Source organism: Podarcis raffonei, chromosome 3, assembly GCF_027172205.1.
Source record: "Podarcis raffonei isolate rPodRaf1 chromosome 3, rPodRaf1.pri, whole genome shotgun sequence".
Lineage (NCBI taxonomy): Eukaryota > Metazoa > Chordata > Lepidosauria > Squamata > Lacertidae > Podarcis > Podarcis raffonei.
The window spans coordinates 68,574,375-68,600,217 of NC_070604.1; the positions used below are offsets into that span (position 1 = coordinate 68,574,375).

At 40.3% G+C, this 25,843-nt stretch overlaps 1 protein-coding gene and 1 long non-coding RNA gene across 5 annotated transcripts in view; one reads left to right on the forward strand and one right to left on the reverse strand.

The window, feature by feature from the left end:
• ESR1 (estrogen receptor 1) overlaps nucleotides 1-16,697 on the forward strand; it is a 218,292-nt gene extending 201,595 nt beyond the window's left edge. For all 4 annotated transcript variants that reach the window (XM_053382194.1, XM_053382193.1, XM_053382196.1 and 1 more), the window contains 3 exons: nucleotides 4,258-4,391; nucleotides 7,232-7,415; nucleotides 11,489-16,697. In XM_053382194.1, the coding sequence (XP_053238169.1) occupies nucleotides 4,258-4,391; nucleotides 7,232-7,415; nucleotides 11,489-11,723 (553 nt within the window). In that variant the 3' untranslated portion in view covers nucleotides 11,724-16,697. The remainder of the gene's footprint in view (nucleotides 1-4,257; nucleotides 4,392-7,231; nucleotides 7,416-11,488) is intronic.
• The window catches only part of LOC128410663 (uncharacterized), a 114,601-nt gene that overhangs the window by 79,804 nt on the left and 8,954 nt on the right, over nucleotides 1-25,843 (reverse strand). The window lies entirely within an intron of this gene.

The following is a 25,843-nucleotide window of genomic DNA, read 5'->3' on the forward strand; positions in this document are numbered from 1 at the left end:
GTTTCCTTTTTGTGATGCTGAAAACTCTATGGCACATCGTTAATGTGGGAGATAGAGTTATTATATGCATTAATGAAGCTCCTCATATCTGAACAACAACAATAATCCAGACTATTACTTCTTAATGCGCAAATCAAGATAAAACCACACATTACTATGTAGAGATGAGTGAATATCAATTTGTTGCTCATTTTTGCAATCTTTGTTCTCCACATTTTCTCATCAGTTTGGTATTTTTAAAGAAGTCCTTCTGAAAATTCACCAGCATTTTAATGCAATTTTTTTCTATGTTTTTGTATGCATTTTTGCTTAAAATGCTCATTTTTGCAAAACATTTTCTTCTAATGTGATGCATTTTGGTGTGTTATTTTCATTAATATATGCATTTGTGTGCATGGTTCACCCTGGTGTGTACATTTTTATAAACATTACTTTGCTGGAAAACTGCACCGCAAAATTCAGAGAAGTGTGGATTTCAAAAGGTGACTTATGTTTTGGTTTGCATATTAGAAAGTGCAAATTAGGTAGATTCATTTTTAAATGCAAACTCAATCAATCTTCTTCCCTATCTCTACAGCTAGAGTCATTCTAATATTACTTCATAGCTGAGTCTTAGTCTATGGTAGAGAAAAAATAAGCATAAAACATTAGAACTGATTTTAGAGGAGGGGGGATTTTGGTACTTCTCACATTAACACAGAGATGAAACAGGATCTCTATCCTTCGAATAATATTGTGCAGCTATTTCTTTGCTATTTCTAGAACAAGCTACAACCAGAGAACTCAAATAGAAACCTTTTACCAGTGCCTCAGCAGAGGAAACCACTTCCAAAAGGATGATTTACTTTACAGACTGGACTCAGTCTTTGAAAAATGTTCTTTGCTGAAGTGCTGACTGCATATTTGGATATTCGCTTAGAAGACTAAGCAGCAGTCGTAAATAATTGCTTTTAATCATCCCTTCTTGGAAGCAGACTCTTGGTAAAACCTTTCCAACCACACACTTAAAATACTTCCATTTACTTTTATATAACAAAAAGTCTCAGGGCACCAAACTGGGCAAAATTTCCACCTCTCTGAGCATGTGACAAAGGGATTTGCCATCCCACAGTGGTTACTTTGTCTGCATTCACTTTGCTTGACAAGTTTGGTAGGCATGTATGCATATATATGAGAGGCCAGGAACCTCAAGCCTGGGTTCAAAAGTGACCCTCTATGCCTTTCCATCTGGTCAGTAGGACTCTCCCCAGGCCCCACTGCTCACTGGCCCCACTGGGCACCCCAAGTATTTTTTGCTAGGTGAATGAATGAATGAATGAATGAATGGAGAATGGGGTGAATGAGAGTGTGTGTTAAAAGTAGCCCACTGATCAAAGGGAAAATTCACTTTTGTGCTCTGCGCACTTTTACCTCTGTCCTCCTACACTGCTGGCATGTGGCCCTTGAAAGCTTGCCCAGAAGGGAATGTGACCCTCAGGCTAAGCATGTTTACCCCAATCCTGTAGCTCAGGGGTGTCCAAACTTTTTTCAAAGAGGATTGAAGTTGTTGAGCTTCTTTTAGGATTTTACCCCACGAAATAAACTGCCACAGGGGCCGGATTAAACCCCCCACCGGCGGGCAGGATTAGGCCCCCGGGATGGACTTTGGACATGTAGATATTCAGAAGGCACGAGATCCCCTTCAGCCATTGTGCTGCACAGAATTAGAATTGTGCAAGCCCTGTCATTGTGCTGTCCATGCGTAGGGAGGAAGGGCTCAAGAGAGAAGCCTGCTGTAGGTTTGCAGATAGAGCTCCACATGTGTGTGTTGAGCAGGCTCTCCTTGTCAGTTCTCCTCACAAGGCATGGTGTGTGTGAGGGGGAGTCATCCATAAATTTCATGCAATCTAATTCATCATAATTGCACCCAGGACCTTGTGTCCATGACCAAATGGCACTGATGAAGGAATATCTTCAGAAATGTATTGATTCAAGTCATATGAAGTAATGCTATCAATAAAATTTGCTGGGGTTTGTGGTTGGATATATTACTCAAGTGTACTCATCCACTTTTATACTTCTGTTCTTAGCTCATTTTTCTTATTAAGATTTTATTGGGGAATAAGAGTTTCTTATTAAGATTTTATGGCTTAGATCATAGGGCAGTGTCGGAAGATACTTCAGGTGGGTGGGACCCATAGCTGTCTGTTTATATAATGATTGTTGCCAAGCCAAAATCCACACAGGTGTTTCTGAAGCAGGATTGAACAGTCAACGGCTGGCAATTAAAACAAAACGACTGAATTATATTGGAACATGTAAATCCCTCTGTCTCCCCTTCTTCCCACCCCATTACACTGGTAGCTGTAGTTCTTTTTTAAGTGACTGTTAATCTTAACGCTTTATCCCAGCTAATCAGTCAATATGACAATTTCAGTCTTTTTGCAAGCCAAATGCAACCTTCTGCCCTGTGCAGTACATTCACTAGCTCGCCTCTAACATACATGTTCTTAGCTATTAGGTAGCTCAAGTCATGTACTGTAAGAATAGTATTTATGTGCAGAATGGAAGGAATCTCTAATTGATCATAAAAATGTAGTCACTGTTATTTGTATAGATGGAGGCTTCAATTATGTTATTATTAGTGGCTTTCCTGCTGGTACATATACAATTGCAATATATTTATGGAACGGTCAGCCCCTATCTATCCTCTATCATCTATCTATCAATCATTTAACTCAATTTAGCAGACACCCTATAGCAACTGCTCTTGGTTGCATGCAGAAATAATTGCAGCTCAAAATCACAATTCCTCATATATCAAAAATTCAATACAGCAGCACTTAGAAAACAATTAGAGAAAGATCACATTATTGCAAGCTTGAATTAATACAAATCTCGGAAATATTTGAGAATACAGTATTGGATCCTGCTCTTTGGCATGGACTGAACTTCTTTGCCTTTTTGCCTAACCCATATTACAGTGTTATGAGTTAGAACAAAAATGAAATTTCCAGCCTAGTGGCAGCAATTCAAACTCAATTAACTCAGTGGGTGTGAAGGAATTCAGGTAGAAAGACTTCTCTCAGATTTTCAGGTCACACAATTTCCCTCCTGTATATACTACCCTTTTAGCAACGAATGAAATTATTATAAAACATACAGCCTCCTAGAGATGTTTAAATAAAACAGGCATTTTCTGTAGTTTGCAGGTAGTATTGAATTTAAAACCAAAGGCCCAGTTTTTAAAAGATGCAGTGCCTTATGGATGCTCATTACTTATACTAAACACCATATTAAAAACATGCAAAAATATTCCTATTTTCCCAGGCCTTTGGCTAATTAAACAATCTATGGCTTTTTAAACTGAGTTTCTGTTTTAGTTTGTTATTATGCTGTGTATTTTTGTGCCCTGTGATTGTTATTATGCTGTGTATTTTTGTGCCCTGTGATCTTCAGATGAAGATGATCACTGCCCTGTGATCTTCAGATGAAGGACAGTACAGAAATTTAATAAATAATAACTAAAAAGATAATTCAGGCTGTAATTATATACCCAATGAACTCAGTTCCTGAGAAAATCTGTATAGGAACCTACTGTTAAATGGTTTTTTTTAAATTATATACTTTTATGACTTACTAGAATAAAAGCTTATTGGCATCCTGTTTATGATCTCTTTCCCAAGAATTAAATGTTTGAAAGAAAATCACGCATTTAGGTCAGGCTGTGTTATTTGATATGGGTAACAACCCATATTTTATTTGACAACTAGATTATAGCATCTGGATAATGTCTGATGAAGAAATAAGCTGCTTTCCAAGTGATGAGAGGAAAGAATGATTCTGAAGTTTGTGTATATAGCGTGTATTACTTTCTTTGGTTTCTATGGATTGTATTTAGTACTTTACCCTTAAAAGTAAGCGACTGCAGGCAATTGAAGTGGTTTAGGATTTAGTGCTCCTTCAGTTTTATGCAGCTATAATAGTAGCACTTCCTGCACTTCTAGGACTCCAGCCACTACAAATATAAAATCTTTGAATTCTTCATCTGGTAGGCCCTCATCACTGGTTGCCTGTGGGTTGTTGATTCCCTTCACTTGTACAGATCTATTGTCTTTCTTGGGCCAATTTTCATCTCTGACCCTTGGGCCCCAATTGGTTTTCTCTCCAGCTCACATGTTCTACACTCAGATTCAGTTGATGTCTCAACTCTCCCTTTTGAGTGCTAATCACACAGAAACACACGTGCATAACTCAGATTCTGTTCTTTTCTTGCAGGAATCAAGGAAAATGTGTTGAAGGTTTTTTGGAAATATTTGACATGCTGCTGGCCACATCTTCCCGCTTTCGAATGATGAACGTCCAGGGGGAAGAATTTGTGTGCCTTAAATCCATTGTCCTACTCAATTCTGGTAAGTGAGATATGCTTGTTAAGGGGTCAGCTCTAATTTCAAATGCAGTGTTGCTACTTTTTCAATAGTGTTGGCTTTACTTGTCTTTGATACAAAGACTTGAATGGACAAGTGAATGGGAAGTTTCATATCCCCTGCATCTGCCAGCATCCCCAAATGTTTTGTCAGAGGGTTTGGGGGGAGCTCCAGAACAATGTGAGATGATGAAGGTGGAATAGCTTCAAATCAGGGAAGAGGCCAGATCCTCTATAGAGGCTTTTGAGGGTGTGAGTGCAAACGGCTTGGGGGTGGGGGGAGATGAAGCTTCCCTTTTGTAAACTTACTTCTGTTTCCTTATCTTTGAATGCAAGCCAGTATTTCTATAAATGTAGTTTTGGCGTTTGCCATTTGTTCCACAATATCGCATTCCTGAATCGTGTTCAATTTGTTGCCCATTTTGATCACCAACTCCTCTCAGTTCGGACAGATAACAGGCCACACATCCCTCATATTATTTGAGGCTTTGATTCTAGTTTCTTATGATGCTGTAGCTTGTTACAGATTTTTTCTTGAATCTCATGTTATTCCTATTAGCTATTCTCTGAGGGTTGAATTGCAGGACAAGCTGCTGTAGTCAAAGCAACAGACAGCACAAATTATTGTGGCATCAGCATTCTGAACAGAATATGCAGGAGCTTCATTTTGATGTAAAAAAAGCCACAATTAATATACACAGGGTATTATAGCAATTCTAGTTGTAGCTGAGGACAACAGAGCAATGCTGTTGGGCAGCAGAGCAAAAACCAGTTTGGGTTTTCTGAGGATTGCTGTTTGCTCCAATCGAGTGGGTTTTTGTGGGGAAAACTCCAGAGCAAAAAAAGGGTGCTTGGGCACATGGGCGTAGCCAGGGGGGGTCAGGGGTCAACTGCCCCCCTAACTAAATAAAAATCAATAAAAATACAAATCTGAGGTTCTTCCCCCTAACAAAAGCCTACCCCCCCCAAAAAAAATCTTGGCTACGCCCATGCTTGGACACAGCTTTAAAGCGTGGACCATGCCTGGAGAGAGTAGATGAAAGGTAAGTGTATAAGCCCCATCACTGGGAAGGAGAGGATATGGGTGTCATTTGGTGGGTCACAAGTTATGCTTGCTTTATTTTTTTATGAACATTCAGCTGCATGCAGGAGGAATTAACATTGGCCTAAAGTGAAAGTAGTGTTTTCACCCTCCCCTTCTGTTTGTGTTTGCAGTTGCAAAATATAGGACATTGACACCAATTTGTGAAATTTTATCCAGATATTTGGACAGCAGCGTGTCTCTTGCTGGAAGGACAGAAGCAGTATTTCATCAGCTTAGTAACAAAATGGAATCTGCCCCTAGATTCGCTGTGGAAGAAATGAAATTAACCCTTCAACTTACAAAACAAACTTGTATTTTTGGGAAACAAGCAAGCAAAAAAATATTACAGCCATGCACTCTGTGGAGTGCAGTAGTGTAGCACTGTATTCTGGGGCCCCAATCCAAAGAAAATTAGTCACACTTTCTTGAATGCCCTGGAAACATTGACACTGCAACCCTTGGCTCTTACAATGAGTACATATTTTTACTCAGAAGTTTTCTCACTGAATATAATGAATTTAAAATCCAGTTCATTAAACTTAGCATTATACAATAGCGCATGAATGTAAAACTGCAGTCTCAGATTTGTTGCAGCTAACCTGTCCTGTGGATTTTCATGTGATAAGCATAATGAACTTCCTAAGGATTTGAGAGTTTGACACCAAACTTTGAGACCCATAACCAGTTTTCCTGAGTTTAACTGAAGACCATGGGTTATATATATAGTCTATTTAATTGGATGGGGAAACTAGTATAAACTCAGCACTTAGGCATTGTCAGTTTGGCTACAAAACTACTCATATATTGTGAAATAGTGCAAATGACTTTAATAGGAAACTTCTGGAATTAATGTGTTGTGGCTTGCAGTCCAAGCAGCCCAGCTGCAAAGTTTGAAGCAGACTGCCAGAATGCTGATGATATGATAGAGGGATGAGGAGCATGTGGCAATGTGACTGTCTGTCTTATATCTAGCAATCAAAGTTTACATTCACTTTTCTTTCCCCTTTTTTGGTGTGTATGGTGAGGATGAAAGGCTTGTTTCCATAATTACCATCTCAGAGGGAAGGTTAAGACCAAAGTTTAGCTCCAGTCTTCCTTCTGAGATAAGTTTTAATATGAGACCCTCTTTCATAGGAGCTGGGGTATGTGGAGGCCGGATCTTTACACAGAATACTAAATTCATGTGTGAAAACTTTGTGTCACCTTTATTGAATATTACTGAATATTTGAATCTTCCCTAAAGGTTATGATTTCTAATGGAAGTTCCACACCTATTTTTCTTTTTGATTGACCAGCTATTCATGCTTCAGTCAGAGAAAATCAGATAGAGATAATCAGTTGATGCCTCAGTTGGAGCCAAAGTGGAACAGTACTGTAAATTTACATTGGTTCTATGCCATTTTGTGGATTTGAGAATTTCAGTCTGCTGTGGTGCTGAGCTTCAATTATTTGTTAAAAGTGCTTAATATGTCCTCTTTATTCATAGAACACAACTTGAGTCTGTTGTGGTTTGTTCTCGGTCCTGTGTCTGTTTAGTTCATTACTTTGCCTTGCCTTATCTGTGCTTTAACAAAATACAATAAATTTAATCTTTTAAAAGGAAAAAAGGACTAAAAATCCTAAGTAAGAGTGTTTACCACCTACATTTGTAGTGTGGATATATATGTTGTCATTGAACAAAGTTCACATATTAGAATCCTGCTGCCACTTCACTTTTCTCTCTCTCTTGCCTTCTTCCATAGGTATCTACACATTTCTTTCCAGCAGCTTAAAATCACTGGAGGAAAAAGACCATATCCATCGCGTTCTTGATAAAATCACAGACACCTTGATACATCTGATGGCCAAATCAGGCCTATCTCTGCAGCAGCAGCATAGGCGACTGGCTCAGCTCCTCCTCATCCTTTCCCACATTAGGCATATGAGGTGAGTTGCACTAGTGAATGCTAACTTGTAAACAAAGCAGACATCATAATATAATACGCTACAGGGAGTGTCAAAAATGTTCTTTTCCCTTCACCATAAGGAGATATACTGACAAGTACTTCTGCAGACAAGGTTGTCCGCTCTGAAATTATTTAATTAACCTCCATCACCTCTAAACTTGAGAGGTCTGGAGGGTAGCAGCACGAGAACGGGCCTTTTCTGCAGTGGCTCCCCACCTGTGGAATGCTCTCCCCAGGGAAGTTCACCTGGCACCTTCATGATACACCTTTAGGCGCCAGGCAAAAACATTCCTTTTTAACCAGGCCTTAGGATGTCAATCAAATCAACCCAATGTCCTTTTAAAATGGGGTGTGTGTGTGTGTAAGGGAGTTATTGGGTTGTTGTTGCTTTTTTGTAGTTTTATATTTTGATTTTATTCTGTGAACCACCCTGAGACCTGCAGTTATAGGCTGGTATATCGCATTTGTGAAAAACAGTTACAATAGACTCATGTGGTTCATAGTCTAATAGAACCACCTTCACCACTGGGGTCTGGTAAGGACCCCAAGATCTCCTGCAACAATTTTGCAGATAAAATCAATCAAATTTGGAAAGAGGTAGAGTCCACCGTGGTAGCAGGGCCGGAGAGGGGGAGTGCCAGTGCCCTGTCTAGATGAGTTGTATGGGGTCAGTTTCAACCTGCTACCCCCAAGGATGTGGACAGGCTGCTTGGACAAGTAAAACAGACCACCTGTCTCCTTGATCCTTGCCCATTCTGGCTCATAAAAATGAGCCAGACAGGGCTGGGCAATGGGCTCTGTGGTGAATGCTTCCCTCTGTGAGGGAGTCTTCCTGGACCCCCTTAAAGAAGTGGTTATTAAACCGCTTCTTAAAAAACCATTTTTCAACCTGGTCACCTCGGCCGATTATCATACAGTCTCAAATATTCCAATCCTGGGCAAGATGATTGAGTGGGTGGTCACTGAACAACTTCAAGCATCTCTAGAGGATGTGGAACATTTGGACCCCTTCAAACCAGAGTTCAGGCCTGAAACCACCTTGGTCATGCTGGTCAATAATCTCCAGCAGGCTAGGGACAGAGGGGAAAACTGTTCCCTAGTTTTGCTGGATCTCTCAGCAGCTTTTGATACCATCATAGTATCCATCTGGACCATCTAGGAGGTTTGGGAGCTGGAGGCACTGTTATGTAGTGGTTCTGCTCCCTCCTAGTCTGCTTACAGAAAATGGTGTTGGGGGATGAGTATTTGGACCCGTGGGTTCTCACTTGTGGGGTGCATCAAGGTTCCATCCTCTCCCCCATCCTTTTTAACTTCTATATGAAGCCGCTGGTAGAGATCATCAGGGGGATTTGGCTGAGTGTCCACCAGTATGTGGACAATACCCAGCTCTACCTCTCATTTAAATTGAAATCAGTGAAGGTGGTGAATGTCCTTTGTGAGTTTCTTGGAGACGGTTGGAGGATAGGTGACGGTTAACTGATTGAGGTTGAATCCTGACAAAACAGAAGTACTGTTTGTGGGGGATCCTGAATGGGTAACTGTGCCCCTAAAAGACCAGGTACACAGCCCCAGGGTCATTTTGGACTCACAGCTGCCCATGGAGGTACAGGTCAACTCTGTGTCCAGGGCAGCTGTCTACCAGCTCCATCTGGTACACAGGCTGAGACCCTAACTGCCTGTACACTGTCTTCCCAGAGTGATACATGCTATTGTTATCTCCCACTTGGACTATTGCAATGTGCTCTATGTGGGGCTACCTTTGAAAGTGACTTGGAACTACCATTAACCCAGAATGTAGCTGCTAGACTGGTGACTAGGAACAGCTGCCAGGGCCATATAACACAAGTCCTAAAAAATCTACATTGATTTATGCTCGGAAACGTACTGGGAGCCAAAGTGTTGGTGTTGACTTTTAAATCCCTAAATGGCTTTGGTCCTGTATACCTGAAGGAGTGTCTCCATTCCCATCATTCAGCTTGGACACTGAGGTCAAGCTCTTGAGGGCCTTCTGGAGGTTCCCTCATTGCAAGAAGTGAGCATATAGGGAACCAGGCAGAGGGCCTTCTCAGTAGTGGCACCAGCCTATGGAACTCCATCCCATTAGATGTCAAAGAGATAAATTATTATATAACTTTTAAGGCAGCGCTGCATCAGGAAGCTTTTAATGTGTGATGTTCTGTTGCAGTTTTGTATATTTTGTTGGAAGCTGCCCAGAGTGGCTGGGGCAACCCAGTCAGATGGGAGGGGTACAAGTACCGTATTTTTTGCTCTATAAGACTCACTTTTTCCCTCCTAAAAAGGGGATATGTGTGCGCGTCTTATGGGGCGAATGCAGGCTGCGCAGCTATCCCAGAAGCCAGAACAGCAAGAGGGATTGCTGCTTTCACTGTGCAGCGATCCCACTTGCTGTTCTGGCTTCTGAGATTCAGAATATTTTTTTTCTTGTTTTCCTTCTCCAAAAACTAGGTGCGTCTTGTGGTCTGGTGCGTCTTATAGAGAGAAAAATACAGTAAATAACAATAATAACAACAACAACAATTCATTAAAACAATGGAAAGTCAGATAACCTAATGTTTCTACACACATGACAGCACATACTGGTATGCCTTTTAGGTTTAGGTTTTTTTAAGGAAGAAGCAAATTGTGACTCTTATTAGTAAAAGATATATAGTAAATTTCCAGGACAGGAATGAGAAGAGAGAACCTCTAATGGTGCACTAAAGTATAATTTATTCAGGCCACTGTGTTTAGATCGCACTCTTCATCAGAGGCAGTATAAAACAATCTTCGTTATTTCCAGCGTCAATCGTACTCCAAGGAGGCCAGTTAAAATTATTGGACATTATTAACTTAGGTCCCATATCAATGGGTCTACTCTGAGTAGCCCTTGGCTACAGACCTCTGTATTTTGGACATGTTCTGTTACAAAGCGATTCATGTCATTACGATAAAGCGCATTGGACTGAATGCATTAAATTTTAGTACACCTCAGACATTCTCTTTTCTCATTCCTGTCTTCCATCCTTTTTTCCACTTTCCCTGACAGGTCACAATACATGGCTGGAAGGCTGTGTTTGGGGCCTTATGGTGAAGGGCTGGTAAGAAATCTTATAAAGAAATAAAATAAATAATAAGTTATGTGTGGGGTATATAATAAATTGTACATCTCTACTGAAACATGATACTGTAGTGGTGTTTTAAAATGAGGGCAGGGAAGGAAAGGGGCCTATGAAGGATCTGTGGACAGCCCCAGAGCCACTAGCACCACCAAATTCTTATCATAATATGGAGTGCTTTTAAAGAGTAGTTCAGAATTCATAAACATTTAAGGAATATGTCAAGTTGCACTATTGTTCCTTCTTTCTTAGAGGGTGTAACCTAACTGGTAGCAGCTCTCCAGAGTTTCAGACAAGTCACAGTCAAAAGTTCTACTGGAAAACACAGAGGGATTGAACCAAGGCCCCTATGCACATAAAGCAGGGTAGCCAATGTGGTTCCCTCTCTTGAGACTACAGCTCCCATCATGCCAAATCCTTGGTTAGCTGGCTGGGACTGATGGTTCTAGTCCAACAATAACTGGAGGCCACCATATTGGCTATCGCTGGGGTAAAGCATGCACTTTTTCACTGAACTCGAGTCCTTTTTCAATGTTACTGAGTTTTCACCACTGTGCAACATGACAGCAGTAGAACAATCTTAGAATGTCAGTCACAATAGCATTACTATGAGGACAAATGTATTGCCTATCTCTCTAGGGAATTGCAACATTTCTGAGACAAAGATCTGCAGCATCTGGATATGCCCTAAAAATGTTGCAGAGTCTCGTGAAGAGACTTAAGACATGTTGGTCTCGGAAGCAAAAAGAAAAAGAAATGAATTCAACCCCTGAATAGTATCATCATCACCACCACCACCACCATCGTGTCAATTGGTGGCACTTCTCAGGGTATTCCAAAGTTGGATTCCCCTACTTTGTCCTGTGGTAGATCCATGCCTGGAAGTATGATTTCTCTGCATGATAACATCTTGTTTTATTTCTATGTGAATCTGCAGCAATAAAGGAATGGAGCACCTCTACAACATGAAGTGCAAGAATGTGGTCCCTCTTTATGATTTGTTGCTGGAAATGCTAGATGCCCACCGTTTGCATGCCCCTGCAGCAAAAAAACCACCGCCACGTGAAGATGAGGCCATGAACCAGTTAGCAACCACATCCACTGCAATGCATTCCTTACCACCTTGCCGTGTGAACAAAAAGGAAGATGCAAAGGAGCCAGAAACCAAATGAGAGCCTACATTTCAAATAGCCTACAGCTTTCTGATAATCCCATTAAAAAACTACCTACTTCAGGCTTAGCTGAACTGGTACCATGTGTAAGCACTCCAATACTCAACAATCACCAGTGATTCCCAAAGCATTGCTTGATGATATTGTTAGTGGAATGTATAATTTTGGACATAATATGGGGAGTCAGAAACAATTATCTCTGTTTAATATAAACATAACACAATCATGAGGATTCCTGAGGTCTTTTTGCTGGTATCAGACTGAAAATTTGGGTGACCTTTCTCTTTGAAATCAACTGAGCAAAGATCCCAGCTGAGTTTGAGTAGGTGATGTTTACATTTGATGTTCATTGGCTCTTTGATAAATGTAAGAACCCTATTCCCCCCCAGCACACCCACGTACACACAATATGATGGCGAACTACTCAGATTTTGTTAGACTCCAGTCTCATTCATATTTCAAGAAAAACCAACAGGATTTAGAATATCACCATTCAGGCTTTTTTATTGTTATTTCAGGGACGTAATCTATACACAGCTAAACAAAAACTTTAGACCACGTGAACAGATGACTTCAGCAACAAATCCTTCAATTAACTTGTTATGAGTGACAAAGAAGTGCTAGGTTGCAGTGTCACCCATAATGGGCTTGGTACAGCATTACAGAGCTTATGCTGGTAGAGATGGAACAGGTAGTTTTATGCAGAGCTATTTTTCTAGAAAAAGAAGTGCCGGAACTCACCATGAATACCTCCCTCATTCTTTTAGAATGGCAATGGCACCCACCTGAAAGGTGCCAGAACCCTTCTGAGATGTGCCAGAACCAAGTTCCAATGAGTTCCAGCTGGGAAAAGAAGCCCTGGTTTTATGATCACATAAAGAATTCTTAGATGGGTAGCTACAGGCAGAATCCAGCACATGGGCCTACTAATTTCTGCAATGTGTTTGGAATGAAAGGCTTGTACAAAAGTACTGTGCAGAAGTATATCCTTCGCACAGTTGTCTGGGAGTCAACCCTGCATTAACAATTATAGCAGAAGTTTTTTATATATTGCCTTTGACCAGAAAGGCAATTAATGCATTTTATAAATAAGCAGAAGAATCAAAATGGTTCAGTTTAGATACTACCTGATACATTATAGTATGAGATGGCAAAATCTGACTGATCATGTGGGAAGTTTTGTTGGTGCTGCCAGGAAGATATTACACTAGAATGGGAGCTTCCCTTTGTATGTTGCCATTTTGTACTGCAACTGAACAGCTTGCTGCTGCATACTTAGGGGTAGCAGCACTCTCACTTGTATGAATGGCATTGAATTTGGTCTCAAAGAAGAAGCTTGTATCCTTACAATTGCTGGGAAACAGAACAATTGTATCTATTGCATACTATCAATACTGCACAAGAGGACAATAATGTGGGGTCTTTGGGTTCTACATAGGTACAGAAGTGAGTCTTCATGTTTGTGACTGGATGCTCCCCAGTGTACAAAATAGCTCTGTGTTGAGTAACTACTGGCAAAGAGGAGGGAGGTGATGTGAGTAAAGACAATTTGTGTTGCACTGCAGCCGAGGTCACTTTCTGCCATTGGCCCAGGCACATACTGGCCCCAACTAATGATGATGAGCACACACACCTGGGGGCAGAACAGAACCAAATCTGCAGGTGATCATCATGAGCTGCTTTTGTGGTATATATTGTTGCGCTTCTGCCTCTACCCAAAATCTATAAAAAGCAGTACAAGCACTAATGTTGTGAATAGTTTTCATCTCGTCTTAATTTTGCAAAATGCGCTCACCAATGCCTAGATATTGAGCTTTATTTCTGGTGGCCTTGCTTTTTATTAACGTAATGAAGTATTTGTCTTTCTGCATTCAAAATGTACAACAAAACAACAAAAATGGTTCTGCTTTGAAACTTCCCCAAAGCTGTTGGGGACTACAAAGTGCCTTGTCAGAAATTGACACATTTTCAAGTGATAACTGCTTTCTTGTGTATTGCATAGCATGAAGTATAAGCAAGAAGTCAAAATGTGTGTAGGACAACATTTAAAATAATCAGCAAAGTTTATCCATTTGTATCCCAGTGCTTATAACACCCAATACATATAATTTGTACCCTTTTTTCTAGGGGGTATTTTTAGCTATTTCCCCAATCCTCTGTTTCTTTGTGGGCACAGAGCTTTATGTGTGTACAGAACTCCTGTGCTTGCAAGGACTTATCCATTAACATCAGTGAAAATGGCACAAAGGACAGCCAGGGGCTTTCCCTCCATTATAGTGAATAGGGAACAATTGTCAGGCACAAGAGCTCTGTGGTTGCATTGGATAACAGAGATGTTGAACTCTGGATGGAAGATAATGTGTACAACACAAATTAACCATCATTGATCTAAATACACAGCTGCTTTCTTGGTTCTCCTACTTAATAGCCACTTGTGTAAATTACTTAAGTAGATCTGAACTAATTTTTGTAATTTATAGACTTCAGTTTTGATAAAGACCATGGAAATAATTGCTTTGGCTTCAGAAAGAAGCAAACAAAAACAAGACAAGCTACAAAGAAGCTGTGGGTGAGGGAGGGGAAATGTCAGTTTGCAACCAGAATTTGTGGTTTTAAATCTCTAGTTTTAATGCCAACATACCTGTGGCAGGTTTAGCTTGGGAGTCCAAGGGGGAATGTGTTACTTTCTATTAAATCTGTTTAACTTTGCAGGGGTGGGGTGGTTAGTTGTTACTATTGTTAGATTGTTGAACGCATTGTTTTATCATTATTATTGAAAGCACCTTAAATGATGTAATGTGTGTGTTTGTATGCATATTATATACACACATGCAGAGCTCACCTAACAGACAACTGAATGTAACTGTTGTATTAACCCAGTCAACCGACTAAAATACAAAAATCACCATATGTTGTTTTTATACTTTTCAGCTATCCTCTCATATGCAATCATTTGTGCCTAAGGCTTAGCGATTGTTAGAAATCACTATTTCATATCAATTTTTATATTTACATTAGCCAAGACAGCACTAATTTAGCCTTGTACCTGAACACGATGAGGAACTATCCTTTAATGAAGGAAGGACATTCAAGGCAGCTAATTACGTTTCTTACCAAAATACTACTAATGATGGATATGAAAGATACCAAATATGGCAAGGATTGGTTCTTCTTTTTAAACCTAACGGTTGATACTGCACTTAAATTTAAAGACCAAAACATAAAACGCCCTGGAGATATAGAAAATGTAATCTTGCTACATGCCAAATCATTGTAATATGTTGGATTAACTTGCCTTATCTAATGTCAATTAACAGGCTCACTGGAAATACACAGGAGTGGAAAAGCCTTGATTGGTGATATTTGTCTCTTTTCATTATTTCTTTTTTTGGTAAGGGCAATTTTTATAGCCAAGTATGAAAGCCATTCTTGTATTTAATGGTATTGTGGACTCTTGCTCAGGCAAACCTCCTGCAGATAATCAGCCTCACCCAGTCATCGTTTTCTGTGTGGCAGGGTTATGCTTTTCTGTATGCTCATGCCATCTGAAATGCCCCTACTACACACAGAAAACAATGAGAGACTTATTGTTCTGTCTCCTGCATGGGAAAAAAATCAAATCTGTAAGAGATAGTGCTGCGCAACAGTAATTGTCTTTTTAAAAAATCCTTCCAGTAGCAACTTAGAGACCAACTAAGTTTGTTATTGGTATGAGCTTTCGTGTGCATGTATACTTCTTCAGAAGTGTGCATGCACACGAAAGCTCATACCAATAACAAATAACAAACTTAGTTGGTCTCTAAGGTGCTACTGGAAGGATTTTTTTTATTTTGTTTCAACTACGGCAGACCAGAACGGCTACCTACCTGTAACGAGTAATTATCTTATCTGTTTGGATGGCTTGCCACCAGAACAGGCACAATTTAGTGAACTTGAACTGTGAACAACCAATCTGATCTGCCAGACTGTCTAGCCACATCCTAACACAAAGGTGAATCTCTACCTGCATCTTAATGCAAGAGTGAGTGCATAACAACATCACAGTATTGTGTTCAGTACTAATTATTGATGTGCCGCACAGGTAACTTGCAGCATACGCACATTTAACTTGTATTCATCCAGCTCTATGAGATTGGCAAATTTAAAAAATTAAATTAAAATGGGGACAAAAATATGGGGGGGGGGGCATCTGGGGAAAAGAACGTTGGCAATCCCACCACTGCACCCAATGTGTTTTGAATATACATGATTTTGGCTGTAAGTGCTATCCTCAGAATGTTACCCTCACATAAATTGAGAGTTGCCTGTATTAGTTACATTCCTGGTTATTGCTGGGGCAAGCCAACTGAGGGACAGCAAGAATTACAGTGGAAACTCCTGGATGTTTGTGTATGTTGACTTAAGCCACTGCACAATTGATTAAGGAATTTTCATCTTAATGTAGTCTCAAAACACTTGGGGCAAAAATTGCCCGTTTTTTGGTGTAATCTCTCACATTACTTACTATCCTGTTAGTCTCATGATAATATTCTGTGACAGAAAACAATGCAAGTGGCCGAATTTTTCCTTGATGGTTTTCCATTAGCCTATTGCCATTTAAAAAGTTGTCCTTCTGTACATAATTATCAACCTAAACTTGCCCATTGGAAAATTAGCTATGCCCTGATCCGGCTTTCATCGTGTCTTACAACTAAGTTCTAAGTGGGGAAGCACATTCCCATCCACCTCAAAAAAACACATCTAGTTAGTTTTAAGGAGCCTAGATAAGCATCTTCATTAGCATTTGCTGTACACATGGAATCCTGCTTACACAGCTTTTATTTGCTGGATTGTGGTGCTAGTACTTGCCATACAATTTGGTATGGACTTGAGCCTTCATTTTACAGACATGTTCTCAGTGCTACTGCTTTTAAAATGCAAAGCTAAAAGCCAACTTTTAAGTACACAAACTTTTGAAGATGCAAATGCTCTGCAGGGTAAGTCAAATTAATTGTTTGCTCTACATTACACCAATTTCTGAAAGCTTTTTTTTCTAATGTATCTTACTGTGGCTTTGTGAAGTGAGTCTTCAGAACTGAAGTGACTGCTGAGTCAAGACTTGATCTTAATGCTATCTGTCCTAGTACATAAAACATTGTTGGAGTGGAATTGTGACATAAATCTTGGGGTACCAAAATTTTTCTTTTACATGAAAAGCCTTCTCTTTATAGATGCATTCTCTAGTTTTAATTCAAATATGGATGTGTTACTGTCTGGAATATTGTTCTGTACGTGATCATTGCCTTTTGACGGGCACTTCAACTTTGCACTGTTCTAAAGAGATTTTTGTAAAGAATCTACTTTTTTTGCATTCAAATGTGCCTAAACTTATATGCTGCCATGCTGCAAGCCTGTATTTTAGTAGGAATGTTGTCCTGCTGTGCACCTTTTTCTAAAAAAACAAACAAAAAACAACAACAAGCAGTGTACTCAATCTTGAAGTGCCCATCTAAGAATGGCAGAAGGATGCTAGTCAGAGAATAAACTCAACAAGCCACTTTATGCCACCTTATTGTATATATTTTTAAAATGAAGCTTTTTGTGCACTACAATATCCTTTCATTGTAAAGCTTTCCCTTTATTATGAGGCTCACGGGCCATAATGTATTTGTTGAATTATTCTGCTCTTTTGCTGATGCATGTAATGGTATAATTGATGTCTCTGTTTTGTTAGAATATTGCTTTGTTAAATGAAAGAAAAGTTTAAAAAGGGTAAACTTCCTTTTTTTGCACTTTCAAAAAATGTTACAAGCAGCTTCAGAAAAAAAATCAGCAGGATATCTGATCTGTCAAGATTTTCTCAGCTTTGATGTCAAAATAAAACAATGAACCACAGCACATTCTAGTTTGTGTATTACTAAAATATATTACCTTGGGTACAGTTCTCAATAATGACTGGTTACATTTCCCTCTCATTTAGCTTTAGTAAAAAAAAAAAAACACAATTCTTTGGTTTTGAAAATAAGTGAAGGTTAAAACTTCTGTACAATACAAAAGTAAATGCACAAACAGCAAAAACTGAAAATTTTACATTAGTTTTAACCTTCACATGAGAATCTGAAAAACAGATTCATCCATTTAAAAACAAATCATGCAACCTTGGGCTTGTCCCCCCACCCTGCAAAATGATTTGATTCTACATAATAAAAATCCTCCTTCCACTTTTATGCTAAACTCCCAGAATACAACTGTTAAATAGATGAAATGGTACTGTGCAAGAATAATCAATTTCAAGTTTAAGGGACCTTGAAAAGATTTTTTTTTTACAAGAACCCTGATGTCCATTAACCAGAGCTTACTTCAAAATACTAATCCCCGTGTATGTGTAGCAGCTGTATTCTGTGAACTAAAAATGGGGGAAACCTGCATATGCAGGTACATATACAGTATACTGCAGATCAAAGATCTAATACAAAACACTATCTAGTCAGCAGAGCTTCCCAAATAAATGGTGAATGGCATCCAATAAATATTCCTACTTTACAGATAAGAAATGAGTACATGGCAAATGGTTTTTTTTTTTTTTGCAAGTTTACTTATTATCATTAAGCTATTGCGTGCCATAAACTTTTGCCAATTTACTTGCAAATCTCTCACATAGCAATCAGTAGATCTTTATATTGTTCTCCACTCCCATTTTAAAGAAATCCTTGTGTGATAGTGAATTGGGACCCACTTGAACAATATTAGGTGTCTCATAAGGGCTGGTTCATACAAGCACTTGATTAACCAACATTTGATGAAATGCCGTTGAATGTATGAACTGACACTGTTGAACAACATTTGGTGTATTAAAAAACTTAAAAAGGAAAAGCCCTAAATGGGCAGAGGGACCTCGAACACCAGTGAGCATGCTTGGTGGCTACAGGAAGTGGGATGGGGAGTGGGGATGTTTGAAAACACTCTGAAAACCTTGAGCAGGGAATGAAATTGTGTAACCTGTATCAGGACATAGCTGGGTGGCTGGGACCCTAAACAAGAGCACTCCACAATGCAGCATATTGTTGTAGAAAGCACATCAAAGTGCAAGTAGATAAACAGGTATCGCTCCGGAAGGAAGGTAAATGGCGTTTCTGTGCGCGGCTCTGGTTTGCCAGAAGCAGCTTAGTCCTGCTGGCCACATGACCCGGAAGCTGTACGCCAGCTCCCTCGGCCAATAAAGTGAGATGAGTGCTGCAACTCCAGAGTCGTCCGTGACTGGACCTAATGGTCAGGGGTCCCTTTTACCTTTACACTTGATGAACCTGCAAGGACCCAAGGTAAATTATTCCCAAGTCAATGAATGGGTATGGGGTGAAGACTGGTTCATAGGTTGGTTTTTAAAAGTTCAAGAATCATTATCCATAGCAGTTGCCTGCTATACTATGAGTGATAATTACTGTTTTCATCAAGAGAGGTTTCTTCCTCTCTGGGGAAAAAGGACGTGATGGAGATTCTGCTAAATTGTTGGTATATGTTATCATAGTGCTGCTGTAACATCACTACAAATTGAATAATATATTGCACCAGTATCGGTGGTGGTCCAAGACAGATTGGGGAGCCCTGGGCAAGAGAGTCATGAGGCGCCCCTTAAAGGTATGAAAGCAAGTCAGGCATAAAATATCACTTAGTTATATATATGAAGCTGCAATGCAATATGGAATTATGTATCATAATACATTCATTGTGGTCACTTTTTATTACAGCAGGAGTGGAGAATATTACCGGTACTTTATATGTTGTAACAAAACTACACTGAAAACAATTAAAGCAACAATAAGCAAGCCATTATTTCCATAAGTGATGCTCTTAAATACCATAAACAGAAAGAGCAAACACACACACAAAGCATACTGTGTGATATCCACATAGGCAGGTCATGTGGTGAACTGGTGATATCCAGTACACTGATAAAGAACAGTATTATGATTTAAGGTTTAATTCTCTAGTGCCCTATTAAATGAAATTAACGTTTCCAAACCTTCTGGGATGATAAGTCCTAAATGAAAACACTGTAATCCAAGCCTCACCCAAATTTATGTTCATCTGAAATAAGTGTTGAATCTTACTAGTTATTCTTGCAACACAGATGAGCACAGATTGATTGGCTTATTTTTCTGCAGAGGGGCAGGGAGCAATTTCAACATTTTGAGTTCTAGTGAGTATCAACAACCACCTCTTTAACTCAACCAACAACTCTGTTGAATCCACGTCTCCCTCAAAGTGCAAAGATACACTTTTCAAGGTCATCACCTCCCATTTTAGTCAAAGATTTAGCATCAAATATGAATCCATTATTTGTCCTTAAACTGCACCATTTTGTTCGATCTGTGATCTACATGAACAAGATGGCTGCTGCCTCCTTGTGATGTCCTGGTCAACTGGGTATGAGCTTGAGGACATCTCTCAGCCAAGGAACTACTACTGATGTGGATGGCTTTGGGCTAAGGGAGAAAAGGTCATCTGCCTGTGCTTTTGTAGGGAAACACTTGCATGCTTGCCATGCTGCTGAACTCAACACAAGGTAGCCTGAGACTGACTGACTGACTGACTATAAAGGAGGCAGGCAGGCTTTTGTACTTGATTAGAGTGTGGGACCGCAGGTGGTTGTCCCAGCCAACACTTGCAGTAAGCTGTTGCTGCACCTTGTCATAGCTGCCAACTTCTCCCTTTTCTTGCGAGGAATCCTATTTGGAATAAGGGAATTTCCCTTAAAAAAGGGAAATGTTGGCAGCTATGCACCTTGTATTCCACAAAGATACAGGGGAAAGACTTCCTCAGTGCCTGTGTGTGAAGATCTGAAGGGAGAGCCTAACCAGATTCAGCTGCTACATCCCACAATACATTAAAAACTCTCTTATAACACTCTTAACAGTCTTGGCTTCCCCTAAAGTATTCTCCTGGGAACTGCAGCTTGTCTTGGATACAAAAATGGATTGACAGTTCAATGAGGCAAATCTGGTTGACAGCCCAGCTGTGCCCCTATATGGACAGGAATAGCCTAACTTCTGCTGTCTATGCTCTGGTAACCTCTAGATTAGATTACCTAGCTGGTGCAGAATTTAATGCCCGGGTTGCAAAACGATTTGAGCATGTAATGCCAGTCCTGGCCCGACTGCCCTGACTGCCAGGTCCACCTGGCACCTTGGTTACATATCTTCAGCTGCCAAGCAGAAACATTCCTCTTCTCCCAGGCCTTTTGCTAATTAAACAATTTATGGCCTTTTAAACTGTGTGTTTGAGAGAGAGGGGGTTTTTTTGTTTGTTACTATGGTATGTATTTTTGCGTTTTTATGTTGCAAACTGCCCTGTGAGCCTTGGGTGAAGGGTGGTATAGAAATTTAAGAACTAAATATACAAATAACAAATAAATGAAAAAGAGCCTAAACCCTATACCTTTTACAGTCACACTCCAGGATAAGATAAACAGGACTAAAGAACGTAGAAGGTGGAAATAAAGTAAACTGAAGAGGGTTTTCCATAGCAACAGATAATCCATAAACATACTGTGGCTGCCTCAATAGTTTTTAATAATAATATTGCCAATACAAAAATTTATCTTTATAATATGTGCTGGTTCCATCACATCATCCTCTGAAAGTCTTCTTTGGAGATTTCTGTTTGACTTCAGTGCCTCATGCCTTTCCACTCATTTACAAGTTCACTACTTTCAAAATTAACTTCCTGACCAGCGTCATAAAGGTTTCTGCCTTTCTGGAAGTGTAGAGACAGCTTGCTGAAAGTGTAAAATTACTTGCTAACTACAGCCCACTCACATCGCTTTTTCTATGGGCCTTTAGACCCCCATCGACTCCACTTTAGAGTGGTGTCTTGCTGACATGTCAACAGATGATTGTTCAGCTGTCAGAGATTGGGGGCTTGAGAAATTTGCAGGCAGTCCATATATTACATTAGTTCAAGGCAGGTACTGTATATATCTTCTGGCACTGAACACCCACTCTTCACTAAAGCTCTCCTTCATTCTATTCCAAAGTCTCCATCAGGAGGCAACTTAATTTACATTTCCTCCATTCCCTTTGCCAGATTTTGTGGCCTTCATGAAATTTCTTTTTGCAAAGCTGAATTCAAGCACCACTGAAAATGCAGCACATCTCAGCTTCTGTCTTAGTCAATGTTCTTTTCTCTTTTCAACACGTAAAGTCATACAAGTTGGTGGCCACTACTACTACACCTTGGGCGGCAAACCACACAGGTCATCTACGTGCTGTGTTTAGAAGTATTTCTACCTATTAAACGATTCAAAAGAGCCTATTTATATAAACTATTTTAGCAGCAGTCTGTTAAGCCACCTTCAAAGTCTGATGGGTTAAGCAAGTAATTTGACAAATGGAATGGGTCTTTGTCCAAGAAAGAATGTGCACAATTAATGATTTCCCCCAGAACAATAACCCTTGCTTATTAACTGCAGCAATAATGTAGTCTTACACTTATTGTGAGCATCTGGTTTTCTCTATTTTGTAGTTCTTTAAAAATCTACTTGAAAGACTCTGTGTGTGTGTGCGCGCGCGCACGCGCATGCAGAGACAAAGGTTGACCACTGTTTAGTGTAGAATTCATTTACACAGACACAACTACTGCAGCTCATTAAACACTCTACAAAACACCTGGAGAGTTGGACTCACAGCAAAGGCAGCATTCACTCAGATACACTGCCTCCCCCATACACTATACAGACTTTTACATAGGTGTGGCCAGCACAACAGGGCTGTAGAACCAGCCTCCTGAAAGCAGCGTTGTTGCTGATGACTGGGGCAGGGTGGCAGCAATTATGGAGATGTGTGGCTATCTTGGTGGGAGGGCCAGATTGGTTATATTGGTGGGTTGGCACCACCCTGACTTTGCCACCACCCTGGCCCACACTTCCCAGGATGTGGAAGCTGTTACGCTGGCAACTGACACCTGTGAGTTATTATTGTGGCTGTTATGGTTATATGTACTTCTTATTACTATGTATTACCTGTCCTTCACCCCAGGGTTCCAGGGCAGGTTGCAACATTAAAGTACAATATTGAAAACAGTTCTAAACAATTTACAATCGCAAAAATAAGGTGGGTCCTAAAGAGGTGCGTCTTCAACGTTCATTGGAAGCTGCATAATGAAGATGCCAGTTGCACCTCTGTGGGGAGGGAGCCCTCAAAACTTAAATACTTCTACAGAGAATGCCTTTTGACAGGCCACCACCACTTCCAAGGGTCAAGGTGCTACCAAGGCACTACTAAGAGAGTCCCCTGCCAATCTTAGTACCCACACTTGTTTTCTCCTGCTCTGGAGGGTAGGACTCGGACCAATGGCCTCAAGCAACAAGAAAAGGGATTCCGACCAAACATCAGAAAAAACTTTCTGACTATAAGAGCTGTTTTACAGTGGAATGGTTTCCCTCAGGAGGTTGTGGACTCTCCTTCCTTGGAGGCTTGTAAGCAGAGGTTGGGTGACCATCTGTCATGGATGCTTTAGCTGAGATTCCTTCATTGCAGGGGGTTGGACTAGATGACCCTTCAGGTCTCTCCCAACTCTACAATTCTATTATTCTAAGAGGATCCATAGGGACAAAGCCAGTCTTTCAGATATCTGGGGCCTAAATTGTTTGTGACTTTCAACGGTAACATGAGCACCTTGAAATAGCAACCAAATAATTATATTTCCAGGACCTACCCTACTTTCTATGAGGGCCACTCCATTTCTTTTACGGGATTCTTTCCCACAGTAGTAGATATGATGGTCATCCAAACTGAATTCGACAGAGGACGAGATAGTTGGACAGTGTTCTTGAAGCTACCAGCATGAGTTTGACCAAACTGCAGGAGGCAGTGGAAGACAGGAATGCCTGGTGTGCTCTGGTCCATGGGATCACAAAGAGTCGGACACGACTAAACAACAACAACAACAACACCCTACTTTCTTGACTGCAGTTAGTTTTAAACTGATTTTGATGTTACATTTTTAAATTGCTGTAACCCGCAGTGGGGCCTCAAAGGTGAAGGGTGGGTACAAAAAAAGAAAATCAAATAAGTACTAGGGCACTATTCAACTAAGTTTTACTTAAAGTAGACCCATTAAGAACATAAGAACAGCCCTGCTGCAACAGACAGACTAGTTGTGCACCTAGTCCAGTATCCTGTTCTCATGATAGCCAACTAGATGCCCACAGGAAGGGCTTAACGTAGACCTGTTTATGCATTTCACTGGGTAAAACTTAGTGGACTACTACCCCTAATAAATAATAAGTTGTGCCACGACCAAGAGGCTGGTTTTGTAGCACACCCCATGGAACTGTCCCAGTAAGCAGCAGTGATGCTCTTGCCAGGAGACCAGCTTCACAATGCAACCTAGCCAGCTGTTTCTGCTTCAACACCACAGAAAGCTGCTGGGGTATCCCGCTTTACTAAGGGCACTCTTCTATTTGAAGTAGTTGTCCAATTGGAAGTCTGTCCACTTGAAGTCCAGCTTAAAGATAAAGAATCCTAAGGAGAGAACAGGGATCTTTGAAGTTGCTGACCAACAGTCTGCACCTGGACATCAGACAGAGAATGAGCACAGGTCACTTGGCTGCACTCTTCTGAACGCAGTGCTAAGTGGGCTATGCATGTGACAAAAAAGGTCAATCCATGCAATGGAACCTCCCCCATCTCTTCTCCCTGTGTGGCCCCAAACCCATTCTAGGGTTTCCTTCAGCCCTGTGGAGCATATTTTGGAGGTGCAGGGTGTTGAGGTTGGGAGGGGTGAGGTCTCATTGTGTGAGCGGACCTCATTTTGTGCATGCAAGAACTTAGTTGGATCCCACCCTAAGTCTATTTAAATTATAGTAATTATATTTAAATACATATCTATACATATAAATTATCTTAAGCAAATTAAAATGTGTGAGTGGCCCCTTGAAGTTGCAAATGTATGGGCATTGCTTCATTGTCTATTTTATTTTACTTATGATTAGAGACATATTTCAGTGCTCTGTGCTGCTTATTCTTCTTTCCTGACATTCTTACTGACTCACCAAACAAAATGACAATACATGCTCTCCATCTCCTCTCTAGGTATTTTATCTACCTGTAAATCTCCAGTGCCTTTAAGATGACTCTCATGGTCAACAGTACGTGCTCTTTTCTTTTCAAAACAAGCACATTGTTAAGAAATGGGTTTGGTTTCCTATATTCTAGGCCACTTCTAACAGAAAAAAAAAATCATTGTTGTGAGTGCTACCCAAATGTGAATTGATCAGCATTTTATGCCTCACAAGCTGTTGTTGTATGTGAGCCTGTCTACATGGCAACTGCAAACACTACCAGTTTAGCCCCATAGCAAGCAGCCAGATGGATGTCTGGAAAAAGGCTAGCACATTAACCCACATTAACCTACCACGTTAAATCCCACCCATCTTTTGTGCTGCACTTCTCTGACCCGAGAGTTGTGACTCATCACTCATCCCATCTGGTATCTATCACATTCTTCATTGGTGTTCATAAGCGAAACATAGTAGTGTTTACATCTCTTTGCTTCAAATAAAATAACATATTAAAACAACACAGAACACTCTTAATCATTCTCTTTAACATTTCTTTCTACTCTGAAGAACAGTCATTTCATATAATTCAGATTTTATCTGCTATTTTTAAGTCATGATGGAGCTTTTCCTCTAACCATGTGGTTATTTATTTATTTATTTATTGGATCTCTCTGAAACAAGTTTATACAGAAATGCTTCTTAGCAATTCAAGCAGATTGTATTCACTGAGCTATTTTCATTTTTAAGATTAAGGTTAAGGGACCCCTGACCATTAGGTCCAGTTGTGGCCAACTCTGGGGTTGCAGCGCTCATCTCGCTTTATTGGCCGAGGGAGCCTGTGTACAGCTTCCGGGTCATGTAGCCAGCATGACTAAGCCGCTTCTGGCGAACCAGAGCAGCACACGGAAACGGCGTTTACCTTCCCGCCAGAGTGGTATCTATTTATCTACTTGCACTTTGACGTGCTTTCGAACTGCTAGGTTGGCAGGAGCAGGGACCAAACAACGGGAGCTCACCCCATTGCGGGGATTCGAACCGCCAACCTTCTGATCGGCAAGTCCTAGGCTCTGTGGTAAAATTA